The sequence below is a fragment of the Argiope bruennichi genome, chromosome X1 (assembly GCF_947563725.1).
Source record: "Argiope bruennichi chromosome X1, qqArgBrue1.1, whole genome shotgun sequence".
NCBI classification, from domain to species: Eukaryota; Metazoa; Arthropoda; class Arachnida; order Araneae; family Araneidae; genus Argiope; species Argiope bruennichi.
The window spans coordinates 130,803,781-130,826,239 of NC_079162.1; the positions used below are offsets into that span (position 1 = coordinate 130,803,781).

The 22,459-nt window shown below is 31.5% G+C and overlaps 1 protein-coding gene across 1 annotated transcript in view; it reads right to left on the reverse strand.

The window, feature by feature from the left end:
• Positions 1-1,054: 1,054 nt before the first annotated feature.
• LOC129958444 (peroxidase-like) overlaps positions 1,055-22,459 on the reverse strand; it is a 55,414-nt gene continuing 34,009 nt past the window's right edge. Inside the window, exons 16-25 of the mRNA XM_056070936.1 lie at positions 22,291-22,452; positions 17,493-17,594; positions 15,959-16,060; positions 14,928-15,125; positions 13,968-14,104; positions 12,237-12,401; positions 8,829-9,031; positions 5,346-5,515; positions 3,457-3,562; positions 1,055-1,544 (exon numbers count right to left, since the gene is read on the reverse strand). Coding sequence (XP_055926911.1) covers positions 1,478-1,544; positions 3,457-3,562; positions 5,346-5,515; positions 8,829-9,031; positions 12,237-12,401; positions 13,968-14,104; positions 14,928-15,125; positions 15,959-16,060; positions 17,493-17,594; positions 22,291-22,452 — 1,412 coding nt within the window. The 3' untranslated portion in view covers positions 1,055-1,477. The remainder of the gene's footprint in view (positions 1,545-3,456; positions 3,563-5,345; positions 5,516-8,828; positions 9,032-12,236; positions 12,402-13,967; positions 14,105-14,927; positions 15,126-15,958; positions 16,061-17,492; positions 17,595-22,290; positions 22,453-22,459) is intronic.

Below are 22,459 nucleotides of genomic sequence, written 5' to 3' on the forward strand. Positions count from 1 at the left end.
TTATTCTGTTTTTATGTAAAAATCTGTAATTATCCAAGAAATTTATTTTTGGAGCAAACATTTTCTTCACTCTTCATAAATAAATTAACAGCACAAGCACGTTCCAGCATGAATAAAACTAGACGACTGCACATGTTCTGAAAATTTCACAGGTAAGAAATCTAGATTCATATGGTTTTAACTGGACAATACCTGAAATAACTAGAAAAAACGGGTTCTCCCTAGCGCTGTCAGTTAAAACGCGTTTTCCATAGTTAATTCGCGTTTTGACTGATTTCGAGTTTTCACTGTAAACACACACTCATATATATATATATATATATATATATATATATATATATATATATATATATATATATATATATATATATATATATAGAAGCCTGGTTTTGAAAGAACAGGATGGATAATTTAGGAAGATCTCATAAATTAAAGCTACAATCAGGTAGGTAACAAGGATGACACTCGACGAGGTATATCCTCTCTCAACTTCTGCACAACATCAGAAAGAGCACTCTTAATTCCATATTACATTTAAACTCGGCTATTCATAACCACTCCACGCTGTGCAAATCCAACGATTACAAGTCAAAGCTGAGTTTAAATGAGGAAACGGTCAGAATTGGTGTAGCGTGGAGGGGAGGTTTAATATTCAACCCATCCCAATTTTTACCATTCCCGCCATTTACTTTACATGAAAGCAAAATTCTAAAAAGAAGCTAATAATGTGTGGGAGAAGCAGAGGGGGAGCTTGGAGACCTTCACGAAGGAAATAAAAGTGACTGGCAGTGAATGGATTTGTTTGGAGTGAAGTGATCTTAATGACATGCCTAAACGGAGGGTTTAAAAAAAATCTAGTTTCTTGAATGGGTACCACATCATTTGCGTGCGTGGAATTTCCCTAATGTTCATCAAGCCACAGTATTCGATGGAAGTTTGGTAAAATTGGGTGTCAAACTCAGCAATGCTATGAAATTCTAAGAGACAAAGCACTTTTAAGCGATAGCTTTCTAATGATTGTAATCACAGGAAAGAAATGAATCAGATAAGACACTTTCAAACAAAGAATAAAAATTTATTTTCAGTAATAAAATTGCTTACAAAATAGAATGAAACGTCTACTTATGAAATGACAGTTGTATGCAATCACTGAATAAAGATATGACATTCACAACGATAAAACGCAAGATAAACACGACACTGATTATGGAACCCCCATAGATTTCCAGAAAACCAAATCGTTTAAAAAGCATATTTTCTCTTAGAACGCTTTATATCAGTTTTTTGTTTCGTAAAAGTGCTAAAATTGTAAAAATATATATTCAACTGATTTTTAAAAGGGAAAATAATGCAATAAAACTTTTTCTGAAGAAAATCTGAACAATTCGTCACCCTTGGACACACAAAAACAAATCAAGCTATTTCGCCTCAAAAAATCCAGGAAACATCTTAAGTCTTTTTTAGAGCCTTGATATGTTCAATAATATGCTTTCCATTTGGATAAATCGACTTGAGGTATATCTTCACAATTGACAACAGGGTTTCTGTTATAAAGAGAAAAAAAATAAATTAAAAAATATTAATTATCAGAGAACTAATTAAAATAACTATCAGAGTGACACTTATTCATATGAAAATAGAGATTTCATTTCAAAGAATACGACATCAGTTGAGACGTTGAGATCAACCTACACTAAAGGGAGTTAAGCATAAAAATTCAGACAGGCTTTCTTTCAAATTCAAAAGAATTCTTTTAAAATGTAACACTTGGCAAATGGTTACTTTAAATATTTATAAAATAAGATATCCGGTTTAACAAAAATTCGTGAGTTGAACCATTCTTTTTCTTAACAACTTAATTAAAAACTAACTGTCTATTCGATTATAAAGTAAAAAAAAAGTGTAAAACATCCGATCCATTCCTCACTTTTTACTTCTGTAAGAATTTGTTTCCTTCCATTAAATATATGCTGGAGATTCAACTTCAAATGCACGATATTTAATTTCATTATCAATTTATTTTCCTTAACTTGTGTGAAAGTTAAATATATACAGAGTGATTCAAAACTTATCGTTCAAATTTCGTGGGGAGGTAGGGAATATCTCAGGAAATCTATTTCACTTAGGAATGTATGTCCGTAAACTTCATCTGCATGGACAAAAGGGACAAGTGAAGTAAACACAAGGAAATAGTAAAGTTAAGTGGTAACGAATGTGACTTTTATTCTAAAAAGGTAAAGCACATTCGTTACCGGTAGTTGCTTCACAGAAGGTAATCAAAATTTCGACCATTTACATGAACACAGAATTCACAGCGCCGTTGCATCGACCACCGAATATTTTCAGAAACGCTTGGCATATCAAGAACAATGTCTGCGGCATATCCACCGAAATATGTGGTATCAACATGACGGAGCTGTAGACCATCAACATGACGGAGCTGTAGACCATAGCACAATTGTTGCGCATGATTACCCGAACCAAACATTCAAAGCTCAATGGATTGGCAGAGGTGGACTGATCGCTTGGCCACCCAGATCACCTGATTTATCGCCCATGGATTTTTTTGTGTGTGTGTGCTGGGCCATGAAAGACCATGTGTACGAGACCCGCGGCGACAATGAAATGGGCCTTGTTACACGAATAGTGGCCGCCGAAGGCATTGTCCGTGTTATGCCAGGCGTTTATGAAAATATTCGGCGTCAATTCAACGGCGAATCCTGTGTTCTTATAAATGGTCGCAATTTTGAACACCTACTGTGAACTTGTACTTACCTTGTTAGAATAAAATACACATTCGTTACCACTTAACTGTACTATTTCCTTGTGTTCACTTCACTTGTCCATTTTTTCCATGTAGATGACGTTTGTGGATTATACATACCTATGTGAAATCGGTTTCCTGACGTATTCCCTAACTCCCCACGAAATTTGAAAAGTTTTGAATCAACCTGCATATCGTAATCTAGAAAAATATAGCAAGTTGTTTTATAACAGAATTAATCTAAATTAGTTGAAAAATATGTGAACAGTCTCAGTAGATAAAGAGAATGATGATATATATGTATGTAAAAATAACAGAATGTAATGTAAGAATAAGTTAATACTACAACAGAAAATAGTTAAAAGAAAACCTTAACCAAAAACATGAAGATAGCCTCCAGAGAAGTTTCATGGGCAAGGTTAAGATGAGCTGCATACTAATGTAACTGATGAAGTCTCTTTAAATAAACTGATTAAAGTTTGATTGGGATTATTTTTCATCCAAAAATTCGCCTACAGAATCGAAATTGTTTTTTATGATACATAAAATTCAAACACTTTCTTTCTAATTGAAAAGGACTGTAATTTATTTTATAGTACAAAGGAAGAAACAACACAAATCTTATTTATGTCATTATAACTACTGTAAAATTGTTAAAATATTTAATCATAATTGAATTCAAAGCAACTTACGTTGTTGATGGTGGTTTAAACACATTCTTTTGAATTTTTGTAATTCTATCAGAGTTATCACAAACTATTCGAGCCATGTTCGATTTGTACAGCTCAGATAATTGATCTGAAACAAACCAGAAAGTAACAAAATTTTACAAAAGTGACGATATTTATATTTTGAATTGAGTCGAAAATGCAGATATAAAATTAAGCTTTCACAATGGAGAAACAAAGTCAACTAATATTTAAATAACAATGGTAAAGATTTCCTCCCTTTTCTACTTTCCAATTTTTGGAAACAAATTTTAACTCAAAAGGGACAAAACACTTCCCCAAAATATTTTATCAAGAGGAATTGAGGAAAATTTTCATTTTTTATCAAGAAGTATTGAACAAAAATTTTGATTTCATTTGACTATATCTAATGTATACAGACCTTTTTAAATAGGGGTATCTTGTTTTAGCTACATGAGAATTTTTCTGATCGTTCAAAGTTTTTAATTTAAATACAAAAAAAATCTGAATTCAGAGAGTCTCGGTTCCAAATCAATTGTTATTTATAATTCAAATACGTTTTGGGTACGTGATTATCTTCAGCAATTTTTAGACAATGATAATTTATGAGACATTTAGGGTAGTAAATGCATTTTCTTGCAGCCAGCCTTATGTTTGAAAATAAGATTTTATTCAGTTAAATTCTAAAAAGAATTCAAATCAAATTTACCGTTTTACTTATGTTTCTAAATTTTAATTATTATTTGAACTAAAAAAGAATTTATATGTAAGTCAATTAAATGAAAAATACAAGGTAAAACTCAGACAATCATTTGTTTCATTCTCTTGAAATATTCCACTATATATCTTACACAGAAGGTCCACTCTTATCGTGGCCAATAGAAAATTTCTGAAATGTTAGAGAAAAATCCTTCCAACAATTGGACAAATTCCCTAAATAGCAAGGAATTATATTTTATATTTTTTGAGACTTCTGGAGGGGGAACCAGAATTTTTAATACAGCTTCCTGGTTATTTAGTAAAATATTTCTGACATTTCGAACAAAAAACGTGAAAATAACATTTACATTATTTAAAACATTTTTCCAATCAAAGTTGATGCGGAAGAACTATTGAGCTAGAATTTGAGTGGACAACCTGTATATATATCGTTTCAAAATACAGTACAATCCCGAGTATCCGGTTCGCGACTATACGGCCTAGTTTTCTTTATCATAATTAATTGAGGAAGGCAAGGTATTGCAGTGAAAGCGGGCGTCTGCTACGATCCTCTTATGTGTCGTTTGTAAAATACAAGTTGTGACAGGAAAAGAGCAGCGCTCTGCTCCTTGTTCTTTAATTCGTCATTGTGCAAAGGACCTCAATTGTTGTCGCTGTTCCTATTTTAACTGCACAGAACGTATAGGATTCGTAAATTGTTCTTGGTATATGCTTAATGTTTTTTTAAGTATACCACAGTGAAGTATACAGAATTCATGGTAAAATGTGAACAGCTTATATCCTTTAATTTACTTTTTCTCTAATAATTCTTTCAGTGCAGAATGTAAACATAAATAAACTTCAGTACAGAGCCTTTTGTTTTTATACGTTACTGGCAACTGCTTCTATGATTCACCCAACCGCGTTCACATCCTACATGGCTTGACATAAATGGAGGGCTTAGTACTCAATAAGAAGTGAGAAAATATGTATTGTAACAGTAAGTTACAATGTCTTCTGGTATCGGTGGGCAAAGAAATGAGTTCATAGAACTCCGGCTTATCCGGCTTTTTTGTTATCCGGCCTATCCTTCCTCCACATTAGATCGGATAGTTGGGAGTGTACTGTAAGTAAAAAGCCTTTAATTATCAAATCTATAATTAAAGACTTTGTAAATCACTTTGAAATGTCACCTTTCGTGAACGCTCCGACACTGTCTTCCATTTCAAACCAAAATCTATCGCCTTTACGAGTCTTTTTAAACTGTCTTCCAATTATGCAGAGATAAGTTGGTCCTAGAAGAGATCCTTCAACATGGTCTTCTGCTAATGCTCCAGGAATCAAATCGATGTCATCCACAAATCTTAAAACAGTAAATAAATCAATATATTTGAATTCAGCAGGAAAGTATATACTCACATTCACGTTACTATGATTTAAAAATTAATATGGGCCTCGTGATATGAATGCTTTGTTCCAAATATTCCCATACGCAGAGTATCAGTTAGGGGTAACGGTGGAAAATATAAATGTGAAGGATTAAAGTGAAAAAAAAGGGCGTTATGGGATACCCTTCCCCCCAAAAAAAAATTCGTAGGGAAGGGAAAGTATACATTCGAAAGCCTCTTTTTAAAATAAAAAATAAAGTTTGTTGAGACCTGGAAATTGATAAATATTTTATCAATTTGGACTTCCACCATCACTAATATTGTATGAATCCTTTATTCTTCGTAAAAGCTGTAGCTTCACTGGACACCACAATTCTATCTAGTTCTTTTCACTTAGGGTAATCAAGAAAAATCTTGAATCCTTCCAAAGACTTTTGTTTTGTCATATTTATAAAAAGCAAGCTTCGTTAATGGCTCGACTGGATTAAATATTATTGAAGCTTGCTTTTTATGACGTTTTTTCGTTTTATTGGTGAATAACGAGTATTCATTAATTAAATTTTCTTTTTTATGAGGTGGTTATCTTTAAATAACTTTGTTTTAATGCAATTCGTCTTTGGAAACCAAATGTTTCGTTGGGAATATTGTTTGTATTTCATTTCAATTAAATATTTTATACATAATATGATGTTTACGGTTCTATAAGCAAAGTAATTTTTACTCACCGATTTATGAGAGATATTAAAGCCGTGTTATTTTAATAGCCCTGCACCAATTCTGTTCATTATGTACATGAAACATTCTCAAGTGCATCCAAGACTAGGTATACTAGATGTCCGCCAGACAACTAGGACAGAAATGGGGCAATCAATTGTATTCAAATCAACTGAATTAAGACATTGCTTAAATTTTTGAGTTGGGCACGTTTTTTCCCCACGCTGCTCAGAGTCCGCACGCGCAGAAACCACAATGCTTGATCGACTAAATTTTGGATAATCCTTGTTTGAAACTATATAAGTTCTAAGCGAGTATATATGTATATATATATATATATATATATATATATATATATATATATGTGTGTGTGTGTGTGTGTGTGTGTGTGTGTGTGTGTGTGTGTGTGTGTGTGTGTATGTGTGTATGTGTGTGTGTGTGTGTGTGTGTAATGTTATTTTAAACTCTAATTTCAATTTAATTCATTTCAAAGGTTTTATCTTAATTTAGCCCATAGTAACTTATTCTCTTATTTCCTGATCCAATTCCCCTTAATTAATTCAATAAAAGCTTTGTAAAATTGCTGAATCGGCTAAAAGCCTAACTTTCCCACACTTCGAGTGAAGGGACAAAATACCGTGAAATTCTTTTTTAAAAGATCCCTGTGTTTCCCCTGCCTCGTCGGCGTGTGTAGCGAAAATCCCTATCGAAATCTCATTGTAAATAAGCACTGTAAAAAATATTTTCTCTATCAATATCTCATGTTATATAAGACGAGGGATAATTTATTTCTTGCTCTCTTCCCGACTTCTGCTTTTGTGTCGCACTGTGGTGGACGTGCCTTGTTCGCGCATACTTGTAAATAAATCATGCCTGTCTTCCGGGAGAGAATAAATCGAATTTAAAAATGCCACTGCTTGTCTCTTCACTGCTTGTCGCACCTGCATTCTGCTTAGCATAAAATAATATCCATTGGGGTTCGAATCCTGTCGACTAAATAATATGTAAGCATTATTTTATGTTTATCCTTCTTTTTCTGCCTCTTAGCTATAATAGAGAAGGGATAGATAACCTAATTCGATAGATATTCCGAATATAATGCTTGAATCGTGGCAGAGAAAGTTTGAAACTATTTTTCAGTAACGGAATATTTATACCTATATGCATAAATAAAACCATTGCTTCATATTAAATTATTATAACACAAGCTCAAATCCTGAAAGTAATTCCACTTTATCAGCATTGATGATTAAAAACTTGCACTGCCTATCTAGGGATTGCGAAATCGAAATCGAAAGGGAAAGGGAATGGAGCCATAATGGAGGAGATGGAAGGGGAAGAGATAAAAATGGAAAGGGGGGAGGGTCGGATATTAAAATAATTTGAGCTCTGTATGACTGACTGCTAATCGAGAATTTCATCTCTTAATTTTACGAAAGCAGTTTCAATTTCTGCAAGTGGTTGCCACAGAAAGCTTATCTATAGCACCCGTGCATTTTACCTGCATCGGATTATTATATTTTTAAACGTTTAATTGAAGTTAAATTCGATGCAAAAATTACAGGGAATAAAGATCTCGCGAATTTAATGAACTTTTTGTTGAATCAAAAGGTGTCATCTAACTCTTTTTGAAGCAACATAATGGCTATTTTCAGTGGTAAAATAGCGAAAACAAAGGAAATTCTTTTCCATGTCAAATTCTGAATTTTTGGTAAAAAAGGATTTCGAAATATCCTGTCGCAAAACGGAGACTTGATTAATAACAATAAAAACAATAAAGAAAGGAATAATTTTTTAAGGAATTAAAAAAAATTAATTTAAATTAAAAACTGACAATCTAACAGGAGACTTTTATACTCTAAGTGTTTTAAACAAGGTTTAAAGCAATGATTTATGCCCTGTGGTCCACGGGAGCCTCGAGAGTGGTTCAGGGAGGGTTGGGCAGCATCATATAAATGGAGATTTTGAAGCAATAGTCATTGAATGAGATAAATATAATATATCCGATGACTATCAGTTGTTGAATTAATATTTCTTAAAAGTTTAAAATGATTATCATTAGAATATGATACAAAATAATTTTTATAACTTATGTATGTTTAAATGGGACAAATGAACTTTCATCATCAATAAACAATCAGAAATGCATAGGACTCTCTGTCATCTGAAGGGTTGACAAAAGAGGTGTAAATGCTCTATAAGAGTGAGTCAAAATACACTTTTTAGCATCCTATTTTCAAAAATTTTACGGGGGTATCCCAGGACCACATTTTATCTGGGTATATGCCATAGCCCCCGGAAGATTCACTCCTCTCAAGTCGGGGGTAGGGGTGGTTCGCACATGGCTTAATTTTTGGCTTCTTGGTCTTCAGACCTCTATGGATTGGAAATCACTGGTTTAAAGTTTTTCTCTTAGAAGTTGTATGAATTTTAATAATTAATAAATTAGTTTCAACGGCACTTCTCAGAAAAGTAGCGAGGAAATGACAAGGAAGAACGACAAATAAAGCGGGGAGAAAAGCCCCGAGATTCATTTATCTACTAGCACTATTCGTTAGTTTTGTGCATATTTACTTATAAACTTCTTTCAGTTTTTCTGCTCTTTTCACATTCATAACGGATTTCAAATCATCCCAAGATTTCATTTGGGATAATCCGCAAACTGATCTCCACTTGTTGTACGAAGGTAAGCCATGATCTCGTCCTCTCTGTATGCCAACTGCTGCTAAATCATGACCATAATCCTTATCAGCTGGTTGAAACAAATGCTCTCGTACCTAAATTGGAGATAACAAATTAGTATAGTTGTAATATTTGATTCCTTTTTATACTCTTTTGTTTATTTTCATTTCTCTTTCATATCTTTAAACATGTAATCGTACTATTGTACTCTAGTTTTGCAATTTTAGAATCTTACGATTCTTGACGGCAATTCACAACTTTAATAATTTCAGAATTCAATCACCTGTTAACTTAATTAATTTTTTAATTTAGAAAAAAATTGATTTGAGAAGCTCATAATAATGAATTATAGACAAAGAAAAATATACAGAAAAATAGAAAATGCAGTGGAACCTTCACATATCTAACTTCTATACATTGAAATTCTAACTTCATAACGTTTTACAAGAATCTCTGGATTTTCAATATAAATCAGTTTCAATTTATCGAATACAATTTCTAAGTATCTAACAAAAATTTTCACATATAAAAATCTAAATCTAAATATATTTGCTATAAAAATGCAAGGGGACAGCGGGGGCCTGGTGGTAAGTTCTTGGTTTTGGAACAGGAGGGTTTCAGGTTCCAAAACCTAATTCCACCGAAGAACCGCAATGTAAGCGGGTCTGGTGCACGCTAAATCCATCGGGGACAAACGTCCTCCCCCTGGCGTGGCGTGCAAGCTTGCAGAGGGGGCGCCAGCTCAGGCGTCGTCCCCGTCATCTGACCATGGTTCAAAATGACGAGGTTTGTCCCAAAATAGGAATAGTGTTGCCTTAAAACAGGACGTTAATATATAACTAAACTAAATTAAACTATAGAAAAGCGAACATTAAATTTATTCATAAAACAAAATACGAATTCAATTAGAAAAAATAATCGATTCTAAATGCAGTAGAATTTCTTGAAACAACAGCACTCATTTACGAAAAAGCAATTAAAACTTATCAGTGATTTATATATTATTTTTAATTTCTGTTCCACTTTTTTAAACATGGCGTCAGATTTTTACTTTAAATTCAGCTTAGTTTTAGATATCTTTGCTCCTAAACAGAAATCTTGAAACGTAAAAAAGAGTTCAGCTTAAAAAAGAAATGAGAAATAAAGACACGCCAAAAAAATAGGAAATTTTGGCAAATGCATTGTATTAGCATTAAAGCACTGTTATTTGTAAATTTTTTAAAATAAATTTCTCTGACACCATTTCAACCCTAAAAAAATTAATTATGTATAATTAATTGTTTCAGCAAGGAAATGGTATATATATTTTCCAATACATATTTCTGTATATTAAAATGTCTATAAAATAAATATTTTTCTGGATATCTAAAATTTCATTATATGGAGATTCAATTTTCTATAAACTAAAAAATAATAATAATAAATCTACTTTAAATTCCCTAATACAATTGTGTTTTAAATGCTACTTTTATCAAATTTATTTAAAAGTTAAATCAAATTTGTTTGTTTCAAATCTTTGCGCTTTATTAAGTGAAACTATTTTAATTTCATTGCAAATAACCGATCACGTGAATAATGTTTCTTCTTCACACAACGTTCACAGGAGGCCAACTGTTGCACGCAATGGAAGGTCGCGCCTACCTCAAGAACATCACATGACCTCAACGGGATAATGGCAAATGGTTGTCTCATTGGGGCAACCATTTGCCATCATTACGGTCTACTAATACTAAATACCATTGCGGTCACGTGATCTTTCTGAAATAGACATAACCTTCTATTGCGAGCAGTAGTTGGCCTCGTGTGAACCCTGTTTAACTGTGGCCTTGAGAACTCTTTGTATTGTAGTATTAAATCGCTAAGGTATAACATGAAAAATGAAAACATATTTGCAATGCAATTTGATGATTTCAAGAAAAGTACAGTAGACTTCCGATTATCCGCGCCTGACGCACTTTTTTTTTTTTTTTGCTTCCAGGCATAGAGAAAATGCTTAAAAAGCAAGACGCAAACACAAATGACTGATTTCTTCAAAAAGGTGTAGTTTTACAGTTATGCTTTTGTAATTACATAATACATTACAGTATTAAAACAGTACATATGTATTAATTTTTCTGTGTATCCTTGACGCCTCTCGTAAGTACAAAGCACTTTCCTGTTTCCATTAACAAAATGCATTTTAGGTTAGATTTGAGTGATATACTAAAATAGTAAGCGTTAGTTAAACATTTCTTGCTGTTTATTTTACGTTTTATTGTACATAAAACGATTTTTCAAAGTTGGAATGACTGTTTTCTCTTTTGCTATACCCGTTTTTAGCTTTTTTCGGATTATCCGCGATTTTTGTTATCCGTGGCGGCCGCGCCACCCAATTCCGCGGATAATCGGGAGTGTACTGTATAGAAAATTAAAGTAATTTCATTCTCATTTTGTTGTCTGAAATCCCAGCTTTTCATAAAGGTCTTAACAAATGCTTTTTCAATGTGAAACAACGAAATTTAAAAGCAACATACTCGAGATTCTGTTTCTATACTTTAACAGTGACTGACATTTTCTTGTGCTATTGTAAAAAAATACTAGAAGTTCCGTGCATATTTATCGATTGTTTATTTAATATTTAGGAAGTATTTTTGAAATAAATTATGATAATTTATTTATTATGATAATTAATTAATTAATTATGATAATGAAGTTGTGTTTTCATCCTGTTAATCCTTTATCGAGGAATAAGGGGACCACAAATGTTTTTTATGACTTAAGATTAGATAAGCCGAATACATACATTTATTGGAATATTATTTCATTTAATCACATAGAAATGTTTTCATACGCTACTTAATAAATACATTTTTATGTATTAAAAGAACACATCAAATTTTTTTCATGTGCTCATTTTAGTAGAAAACACATTAAATATATCAAATTAATAAATGAATCAACGCTTTTAGTCTGGATTACTTGTAAAATGCAATCCAACATTGGATTTGAAAGGTTTCGTAAACGACTAAATATTTTAATAAAATCAAAATAACTTTGATAGGATATAAACTTAATTCACAATATATTTTTATTTCCTGAAATTCCCTTTAATTAGGCAAAAAATAAACAATTCTCCCTTTCGCGATGGAAAGAGGAAATAAAATTTAGCTTAATAACAGTGAAAATAGCTTAATAAAAGTAGAAAAGTATTTCTCCTTCCTTTATTTTTTTTCTCCATAGAAACAACTTTATGGAATGGCATAATTCTTTGTGAACAGTTCATTTTAATGATGGCAATACATAAGTAATGAAAAATCTTACTTCTGGTGTTATGAAGCTATCAACAGAGTTGAGTTTTTGCTTTGTCGCTCCTCTTAGAAGGGAATCAAGACCTTTTTGATATAGAATTTGAGGGTTAAAGTAAGTCTGATGCAAAGCAATACTTGCTTCACTTTTGTTGTCTGGTCCAACAAGGTCTATCACATCCTGGAAGAATGAAGAAAGCATTTAAAACTTATAATTCGCAAAAATAAATGTCGACATTAAGATCGGATTATCAGAAGGTAAAGTAGGCATATACCTGAGGCCCTTGGCAACTTAGATGCAAACCTAGAGAGGTTTTCTTTTTCAGTATTTGTTGGGTTTTTAACTTCGTTTGGTTTGCAAGAGCCGTGTGCCTTAATCTATTCGTATAAAATTCAAAAATCTTTTCAATTTTGGAGCCTTAATTTTAGGATTTTTAAATTCATTTGCAATCACAGTGATTCAATTTTATTTCGTTATTAGATATCTAATACAAGAATCAAGAGACTCGAGTAACTTTTGACTAGTATATTTAGATTGAGTAAAAAAAAAAATTGCTATTTATTTACCATTTGGTTAAAAAAAAAATTTTAAAAATATTTCATTATTCTTGAGATACTGAAATCAATTCATTTAAAATTGCCCCCCCCCCCTCCAATGAGATGTTTTATTATTTCAAGTTGTAGCATTTTCAACTCAAAATATTCCTTCTAAAGACTAAATTTTTGATTCGGGAAACCGAAAAGGGAGGAAGTTTCATTACTTATATATTGTTCAATCTGACCCAGCTCAGAAAATTTCATTTACTTAAAAATTTCAATAATTCAATGACACTTCTTAATAACTTAAATATCTATACTTAAGATATATACACTTCCTCTTAAATATCCATTCATATAAAAAAAAAAACTGCATGCAGTCAAACCTATCATCGGTTTGTAGCCTGTTCTTCCTATTCGTTAGATCGATGTCAAATGGATTCGTCTCCGTTAGGAACATACTCGCTTCGCCAACAAACATTTCGTTTTTGAGAAAATACTTTTGTATATAACATGAGCCAACTTTATTTTACTGCTCGTCATATTTTAATTGAATGTCCTTTTTTCATTATTGTGCTCCGGGTTGGTTTGTTTTTTCGCTTCATTTTCCTTAGCTTTACAAGACATTTAGGAGAAATATACCATCCAAATATTTTTTAAAAGCCCAAACTTTGTATAGTATTTAGTACTTTATACTTGTATATATTTACTATACTTGTAATTAGTACGTACTTGTTTCATGCGTTTATACTTGTATTTAATACCTTTTTTGTATTTAACTTTTCTGTTTGTTTTTTTTTACATTGCATTATTGCTTCACATTTTTGGAATCATTGTTTTCCTCTCTCAAGTTGAAATTTGAAACTATTCTTGATGTATTATTTGCATTGTCACACGCGTCTTATGCATTTTATCAAGATACCGTTGTTTTTATATTTTAATGATTTTTTTTGTTTATCTACTTTAGAATTTTACCATTTTCTTGGTGCAGTATAGTCAAATAGGGTCCTTGTGCCAATAAAGACAAAAAAACAAACTCATATGAAATACTATAAATTCAAACAACAATTAGAATGGTCTTATTTTTTATCTGCCTGTGATTGAAAGAATTCTTTACACAAAAATATACAGAGAAAAAAAGAAATATATATATTGATAAAACGTGAAGGATGGCCTCTCTTGTCCCATTTATGGATAAACGCCAACTAACCTTAATTAAACTGTGGCCAAATCTAAAAGCTGCAGCTCCAAACACGTTGTAAACACTGGGATCAATGGTTTCATCATATCCGTCGTAGAATCCATTCTTTTCTATATTCAACTGAAAATAATCCATCGCTTCTTTTCCTACAGATAGATGATTATTTTATTAGGTAAAAAAGTCAATTAATCAAGCTGAAAATGTATATTAAGGAATATTTGCAATTTTTTTCCTGAAGCCATACATCAAAATTCTATGAATATGTTATCTGATTTTAAGTCTATTTACAATGAAATTTTATGCGATTTTTAAATTTAATTACTCTGATAAGATCATTAAATAAAAGAACTCTCCATCTGAAGACCCAAAATTGTTATTTCTTTAACATGTATTAGCAGATGACTGAAGAATTAATAATAAATAAATTAACAATAACAATTAGAAGGAATATGTAACGGAGAGTTCCAGTATTTTTAGCAATCGACAACGTCAAAAGTTTTTTGAATTTCATAAAAATTGCATTTGGCGTCAATTTATGCGACATGACAAATATTCATTTGTCATCAAAATGAACGTTGTCTTATGCTGTGATGGCACATCCTGCAAACTGGACAATGGATTTCAAAGTTAACTGCAGTTGATGAATATCATGTATGAATTGACTTTATTTTCAATTCTTCGTTAATTTCCATATTTAATTAAGCATTAAAATTGCTTTATGGAACACTATATCAGCTGATGTCTCAGATAAAAATTAATACTGGCATATTTTTTAAATATTTATATAGAAAACGGATTCTCACTTGAAAAATTATTTAAAATGTATGTGCACCGATCAACTAGAAAAGATTTAGGCAGACTGTACAGAAATGTAACGAAATAATTATCATCAGTATGTATGAACTTAGTATTCAGACTTCTTTCTAATAAGGTCAGGTCTCAAAGAATTAGAAGAAAAAATCCTTATACCTAATAAAAGAGGTAAATATTCGTTGTATGTAATGTGCTGCAGCTCCCCGATTAATATTCTCCTTGCTTCTTGGAACAATGTTTCATCCGACCATTGAGGGTTCATTGTATGTAATTCTTCAGCAATCCTGTTGTGCTCTCGATACCATAAGGTGTGCATTGCAGTCAATTCAACGAGCATATTGACTCGAGAGTCACCTGCAAACAATAAACATTCAAAAAAATAGTTGCAAATTTACGTTTAGCGTACAAAATGTGCACCCTTATACAGAAAATTATATATTAATCTTTTTCGCATACCTCTATAAAAAGAAACTAAATATAAAAGGCATATCTCTCCAATTGCTTTTCAATCAGTTTCCATTTTTTTTTATGATTTTTTTTAATGTCTAAATCCTTTTCCCACCTGGTATTAAAGAAATTAAATCTGACGACTACATTATTATATTTTCCTGCATAGGGAATTCGTACGAAAAATATATTTTCTTGTTGTTTCAAAAAGTTTCACTTCTATTAAACGTAAAAAGAATGAAACTCATTCCCGTAAGGCTCCTAAATAATAGACTTTGAAACAGAAAAGAGCTCCTATTTTAGATCTGTTCATGTCAACTACTTTTCAAATAAGTTTTCAATAAACAAAAAATATGACATCAGCTGTATGGTTCTTTATAAGCTATCTATGACTCATGTTCACTAAAAAAAAGATGTTACTCATTTATGTTAACGTAAAAAAATTATCTATTTTTTTCGTTGTAGTTGCATTGTCATGGAATGTTTTTAGAGTATTAGAATTCGAAATTCCAAGAGAATAAATAGTTTAGAAGGATAAGGACAGTAAGTTTCCAAAATGGTAAGTTAATTTTCTTTCCTCAAAATCCACAATTCAGTTTAAATATAAAATTTCAGAAATTACGAAAAAAGAGAGTTAGAATTTAAAAAAATACTCTTAAGGATCATTTTATGCTTAATAAAAGTAACCAACGTAAGTTTAACAGGAATTATTTTAAAAAGGAAAATAATAAACTGCTCACCTGCTTCAAAGCATTTGAATGGTTCAGATGGTGTTCCACAGCTTGAATCACTAGAACTAGTCATATAAGGAGTATTATTGATATATTGAGTACGCAACTGTCCTGAAATCCATAAAATAAAGAATAAAGAATAACAACACAAATAAACTTTAATTTAGATATATATGAATAATGGTTTGCATCTATATGTAAAATAACAATTTACAAAAAAAGCATCATTATTTCATACAATCGAAGCCAATATTAATAAACATTTAAAAATATTTTTAAACATAAAATTAATTTTTTATACTTTAGACATAAGGCATTATCAGGATTTTGTAGCTTGTAAAAATAAAAAATACATTTTTGGAAAATATCTTTTAGTTAAAAATATATTTCCAGATTGATTGATTGATTTCCGATATTTTATATAGAGAGAAATATTGATATTCTTACTACTTACGTTTTCCATATGAGCTATGTTTTTGAAATATTGTAATAAAATTCTTGTATGGTTTTTATATGTATATACAACAAAATGCAATTGTGTCAGTCATAATGAGAACGCGTGAAAGCCTTAACTTTCAATACAAAAATACAGAATTGTCGAAATTAAACTTCCTTAACTCAAAGGGCCAAGTTGGACGTTGTATGGGTCAAAATGATATGAAATTTGGAAAATAGACACTCCTGATCCCATGTTCGACGTTTTTTGAAAAAGGACAAAAAATCGCCAATAGGTGACATTTCAGCCAGACAAAATGTTCTACTTACTTTCTACATGAATTCCGTGATTCTCCATAACCCTTTAAATTTGTTAAAGAATGCGCTCCTGCGGAAGTTATGGATAGTATGGTTCCTCTGCAACATTCTTCATTAGGTTTTATTTATTTATTTATTATTTTTTTTAACTGGTGACTCAAAACACATGCCTCTAAAAACGATACTAGGTCAAACTGAAAACGTTTATGATCCCAAAATTGCAGCAACGTAGCCACTATCAAGACACAATTTTTATGTGAGGGTTCTCTTCTCCATATTCATCGTAGCGGTAAACAGATGTTACGGTAAATTTTCATTGACGAACAGAGGATCAGTTGTGGTTTGTCTTCCTCGTTCGCTTGATCTCACCTCTACCAGTTCAGGTCATTCATAATGAATTACATCAACTGAGAACAAATCGCAACATTGTCACATCTGAAAAAAGGTATTTGGCATGTTCATGGAATGAGGATTTATTGGATACTGCTGTGGAACACACTGTTTTGCGAATGAAAAGGCTTGTAGAAAACCACAAGACACATATAGAAATCATGTAAAGTATTTTGTAGCGTTTTACAAAATACTTTACATGATTTCTATATGTTTCTTGTACGAATTTTTCTTCAATAAATATCGAGGGCATGATCTGAAGTGCCTGTCTTCCAAATTTCATACCATCATAATTCATACAACTTCCTGTAAGATTCTCTGAGTTGAGGAAGTTTAATTTCGGCAACTTTGTACTTAGTCTGTTTCGCTGTAATTTGCTCTCCATTTCGATATATCTTACCTTTGTTGAAAGATCGCAAGGTTTTGGTTCTGTCAATTGTTGAGCCATAAACAGCTGAAGCATCCAGGAATGATGTGGCTTTATTCAACTGTTCACGTCTACCTGGTGACGAAAAACAAAATAATTATTTGTAAATGCTAAATACTTTAAAAAACTGAATAATGTAAAATAAATGCTTTATTTATTTATTTGCATTTTTAAGGTTACACTCAATCCCCACTTGAATTTAAGCAACTTTTCGAGGACAAATGAGAAAGAAAATATTTCATACTTTATATCTGTCAAAATTTTGAGTCTTCGATAGCAATATAGATCTAAGAACAGGTTTTAAAAAGTATTCAGATATCAAACTCGAGTTGCATTGTGAGTCAATGACGCTGACAATATAATATGGAGCAAAATATTTAGTAAAGATGTCACATCATAAACTGTGCTGCAAATATTTCTCAGAACATAGCACTGATAAGTCGAATTCCTGTCGATAGAAATCTGCCCATTGGTTACGAAGTTTGTTTCCAACAGATATCTGAATCTGATTATACTTTAAAATAGGCGACTACCCAGATATTTCTCTATCTTCCGAAACACTAAAATTGTTTCCTCTCCATTACGCCATTTGGGAATTGTATGTTGGATGCTTCCAAATCTCCCATCCAGGACTCAGTTAAAGCCTATGCTTTGCATGCTTTATGATGTATTGAGACAGGCCGCTAGGAGCTTATCTCCAGCGAGATTCAAACCACGCGTTCGTCTCATAGACGATGCGCGCTTCGTTGTGCCAGAAATAAATGAAGTTTAGACATTGCGATTTTATACTGTACGCAAAGTGTCTCTGTATCTTAGGAAGGGAATACATTTTAATAAACATCATTCATGAACTGAATTCGGTGGGACTATTTGAGTCCCATCCTGTAAAAAACATTGAATTTAATTATTGTTATTATTTTATGTTTTTATATTATGTGGTTCCCTTAGTAATAAAAATAAAGCAATTTCGTTTAATTTAAAAAGAAATAAAGTTTATGTGCAATATGGGTCTATTTTATCTTTTAAAACCCCGTGCCCGATTGAGTTAACCGCAGTATTCTCAATAAGTCTGAAGAGTAATTACTAAAAGGAAGAATAATTACTTTTTAACGACATGTAAAAAGCTAAATCCCTAATAATTGACTTTTTTCTGTTTCAGGAAAATATAGTTGCTACATACGCTTCATATTCAACTTTTTAAACAAAAAATTATTTTAAAAAAACCCAGAAAACCACACCTTTGTTGTGCCAGACTTGACCATAAAACACAGTGTTATGAATTTCTAATATTGCTTTCCTCCTCAGTTAGTTCTTTGGTAAGGAAGAGAGTTTTGCAGATAGTGCTAACAGATGCTGAATGGATGCCAGGTCAGTGACCCCGACCTTGGTGAAGAATTTAATGACATTAATGACAAAAATGAAGGACTCAGAATATTCAAGAATCTTGTCAATAGCGTCATTAGGACTCGAGTTCTGTCATTTGTTCTAGAACATCCGATGCCCTATCACAGGAGCTATAAAAGGCTGAGAGGAATTCTGCCCGCTTATTGGTGTTGCGAGAACGATTTGTTGCATGCGTGTTTTTAATTTCTTCAAGTATTGTTTCGTATACACTTTGTCTGTTTTATGTTTCATGTTTTCGTGTAGAATAAAGCGCCGTTATGCATTATTGAGCCTGTTGGACTTACACCCATCGGATGGAATCTCCACAAAAATATGATGCTGTCTATATTGACAAACTTATTAACGCTTAGAATTAGAAATCAATGGAAAAATTTGAAGTTGTTTATAAAGGGTTCAGCTCAATTCTTATTCCAACATAATTTTCAGACAAGATGGAGGAATATTTTTTTCCAATATAGGAGAACTTAATAAAGGATTATCTAAAGGCTTTCATTTTATTCAAAATTTTTACATCGGATTTTTTCAAAATGGCAGAATATTAACTGGAATGCTTATCTTTGCTGGCGACACCTTTATTTTATGCGTACACACCATTCTCTAGAACATATAATTAAAAAACTTCAAAAAAGCTGTGGAAAACAGTGGTGCACAGATTGGAAATTATCAGTTTAGCCGGAGCAGAGTACTACAGCAGTTCTTTCCAACAAAATTATTTTTCATCGCCTTTCCAGAAACCTTCCGATTCAAGGAACTTATAAGTAAAATGTTTGAAAATAAATGAAATGTCACATTTTCCTTCAAAATCTGATTTTTAAAAAAAATTTATTGGATAAAACTTCTATGAATATGGGGATGACAACTCTGCAATTAAAAATTCCAAAATTCCGTTCAATTAATCTATCAATTAACATTAGGTATCATTCCAGAAAAAACAGAAAGGAAATTGTGAATTAAAGTATATAAAATAAAGGTATAAGAATCATAAATTGAATCATGCAATGTGTTAAATATGCTGTCAGTATCAAAGTTTCACATTTTGAATATATTCTTCAGAAATATGCATTTTTAAGCTTATTTAAAATGCAATTTCTGTATAAAAATGGATATAAAAGGATTTAAATTTTCCTGTCTCAATAAAGTTAGCAGACTCAAATTCCGATATACTAAATCGAATAGATGTATTGGTGGGAAGTGAACTATTTTTTGAAATTTTGGAACTAGGATAGTAGCATTTGCCGTTATATTACAAAATACGAAATGTAACAATTTTTTTTTATTGGTGTATTTCTTCTGTTTTCTAGAATGTTTTGAACTAGAACCTCTTCCTACTGATTTTAACGAAGTAATTAAAAGTGAAGAGGAAAATTATTCTAAGGAACATTTTATTAGAGACTCTAAAAGGGATCAGTTGGGAAGATTTGTCGATCAGTTTTCCATTAAACAAAACGTAGAATCAGAGTATGGGTATTTAAAAATTGCAGTCAAATGACTCAATGGTATCTGTAATAAATAAAACAAAAATAACACAATGGCAACTTTTTAATTAGAATTCATCATAAAATATGAATATTCAGAGTATGTGGAAGGGATTAAAAAGGAAACTGTGAAATTGAACTGTTATATTTTTTCTAAACTCCATTTTATTAAACTTAATCAACAAGATATCTTTTCCATTAGATAGTATATTTAAAAATCATAAGTTCGCTTTTAGTGAAGATATTAAAAAATATACAAGCTGATACACATTGATCAGAGTATCTGTAATTGTAATCTCTGAACCCCGAATCATCTCAAGGCATTGTAAATCTCTGATATCCGAATCTGAATCATCTCAAGGCATTGTAAATCTCTGAATCCGAATCTGAATCATCTCAAGGCATTGTAAATCTCTGATATCCGAATCCGAATCATCTGATATCTGATCTCCGAATTGTCTCAAAGCATTGTAAATCTCTGTTCTCAGAATTATCATAAGGCATTGTAAATCTCTGATCTCTGAATCAGAGATTTACAACAAATAGTCTGAAAGATATTTGCGGATGTCAGAACCAAAGTTGTATAGTATTTACTATGTAACATTTTTTAACCATTTTTAGCTATTTGGAATATTATTAAGTATTATATTAATTAAAGTCATTTGCAGATGAAGAAAAATGACGTGGTTCAAGTAGAAGATGTCATTTGTAATTATGTCTACTTGGACGATTTCTCTTTTTGGCGAAGCTACATTAAAGATTCTAAAAAACTTCAAATTCATATCTGGTATCTTGTTCTGAGAGCTAGATTTGAGTTACACAACTGAGTATCTAATACCCATGAACTACTGAAAGATTTATATACAACATCTCCCAAAATTGAGCATGCATCATTCGTGTTCATTAAAATTCTAAAACAGCATCACAGAACGCTTATTTAAGTATAATATTTGGAGAAAAGTTAAAGTATTCAATAAAAAAATGTATTCATCAAGAAAAAAAAAGGGAAATGATAATAACTTGACTGGCAACATTTTTATATTGAAGCTTCAAAATTTAGTGTCACAATCTTGAGTATGCACTTCATAAAAATTTCAGTTTTACTAACAATATTTTTCTTAAATTAATCAAAATATAGGGAGCTGCAATGCACTCTTTATACTTTAATGTATTTACAATACACACATGGGAAATTAGTTCTTTTCTTTAATTCTCAAAATGTGCGTAAGAAAATGAATAAATAAATCTGATTTAAATTAGCTCAATGGAACAAGTTTTGCTAATAGGAAGCTTATAATTCGAATGCTCTGAAGTTCACAAGTGTCTATGAGATATTGCAAAGAATGTCGTTCATACACATGAATAAATACAAAAAAAAATCATCTGAAAGTATAAAAAGTCTGGTATAATAACAAATAAGTTTGGTAGAGAGAGAAAAGGAATTCTCATTTCAATGCCTGAAAGAAATACTATTAGACAAATTCGAAAAAGTCCTTAAATAAATGTACAGAAATGTATACCAACATTTACAGCAACTGGAAGGAAATGAAATGCTAATCACTATATTTTCAAAAGAAGATTCAGGGGATTTTCGGGTCACGAGGAATCATTATTAGACAATGTCTGTATGTCCTCACAGAAAAAATCCCTTTATTTGAATCCCTGCCTGAGGGTGACCCTTGAAAAAGTCTTCAGGCCGGATTCTTTTTTTAATAATTTTTTTGGTTTAATTTTTATTTGATTTTTGTTTTTCCTATTAACTTGATTCTAATACTTTTGTTTCAAAAGAAGATGATATAAAAGCACAATGATGATTATTGCCATGATTTTTTTCCATAAAAGTAAAAAAAAAAAACTTGTGTATTTTACTCTGATAAGTCTATATTTGTTACCTCCACATTCTCCATGAACAGGTACAGATCTCACGAAACTGAGGCATTTAACATTTCTTGGACCATAAAAAGGATCCCCATCGGGCACATCGATTTGCAGACATTCTCTTGGACGAGTTTCTGGATATTTATCAAACTTTTCGTTGCAACATGGAATACCATCTACAAA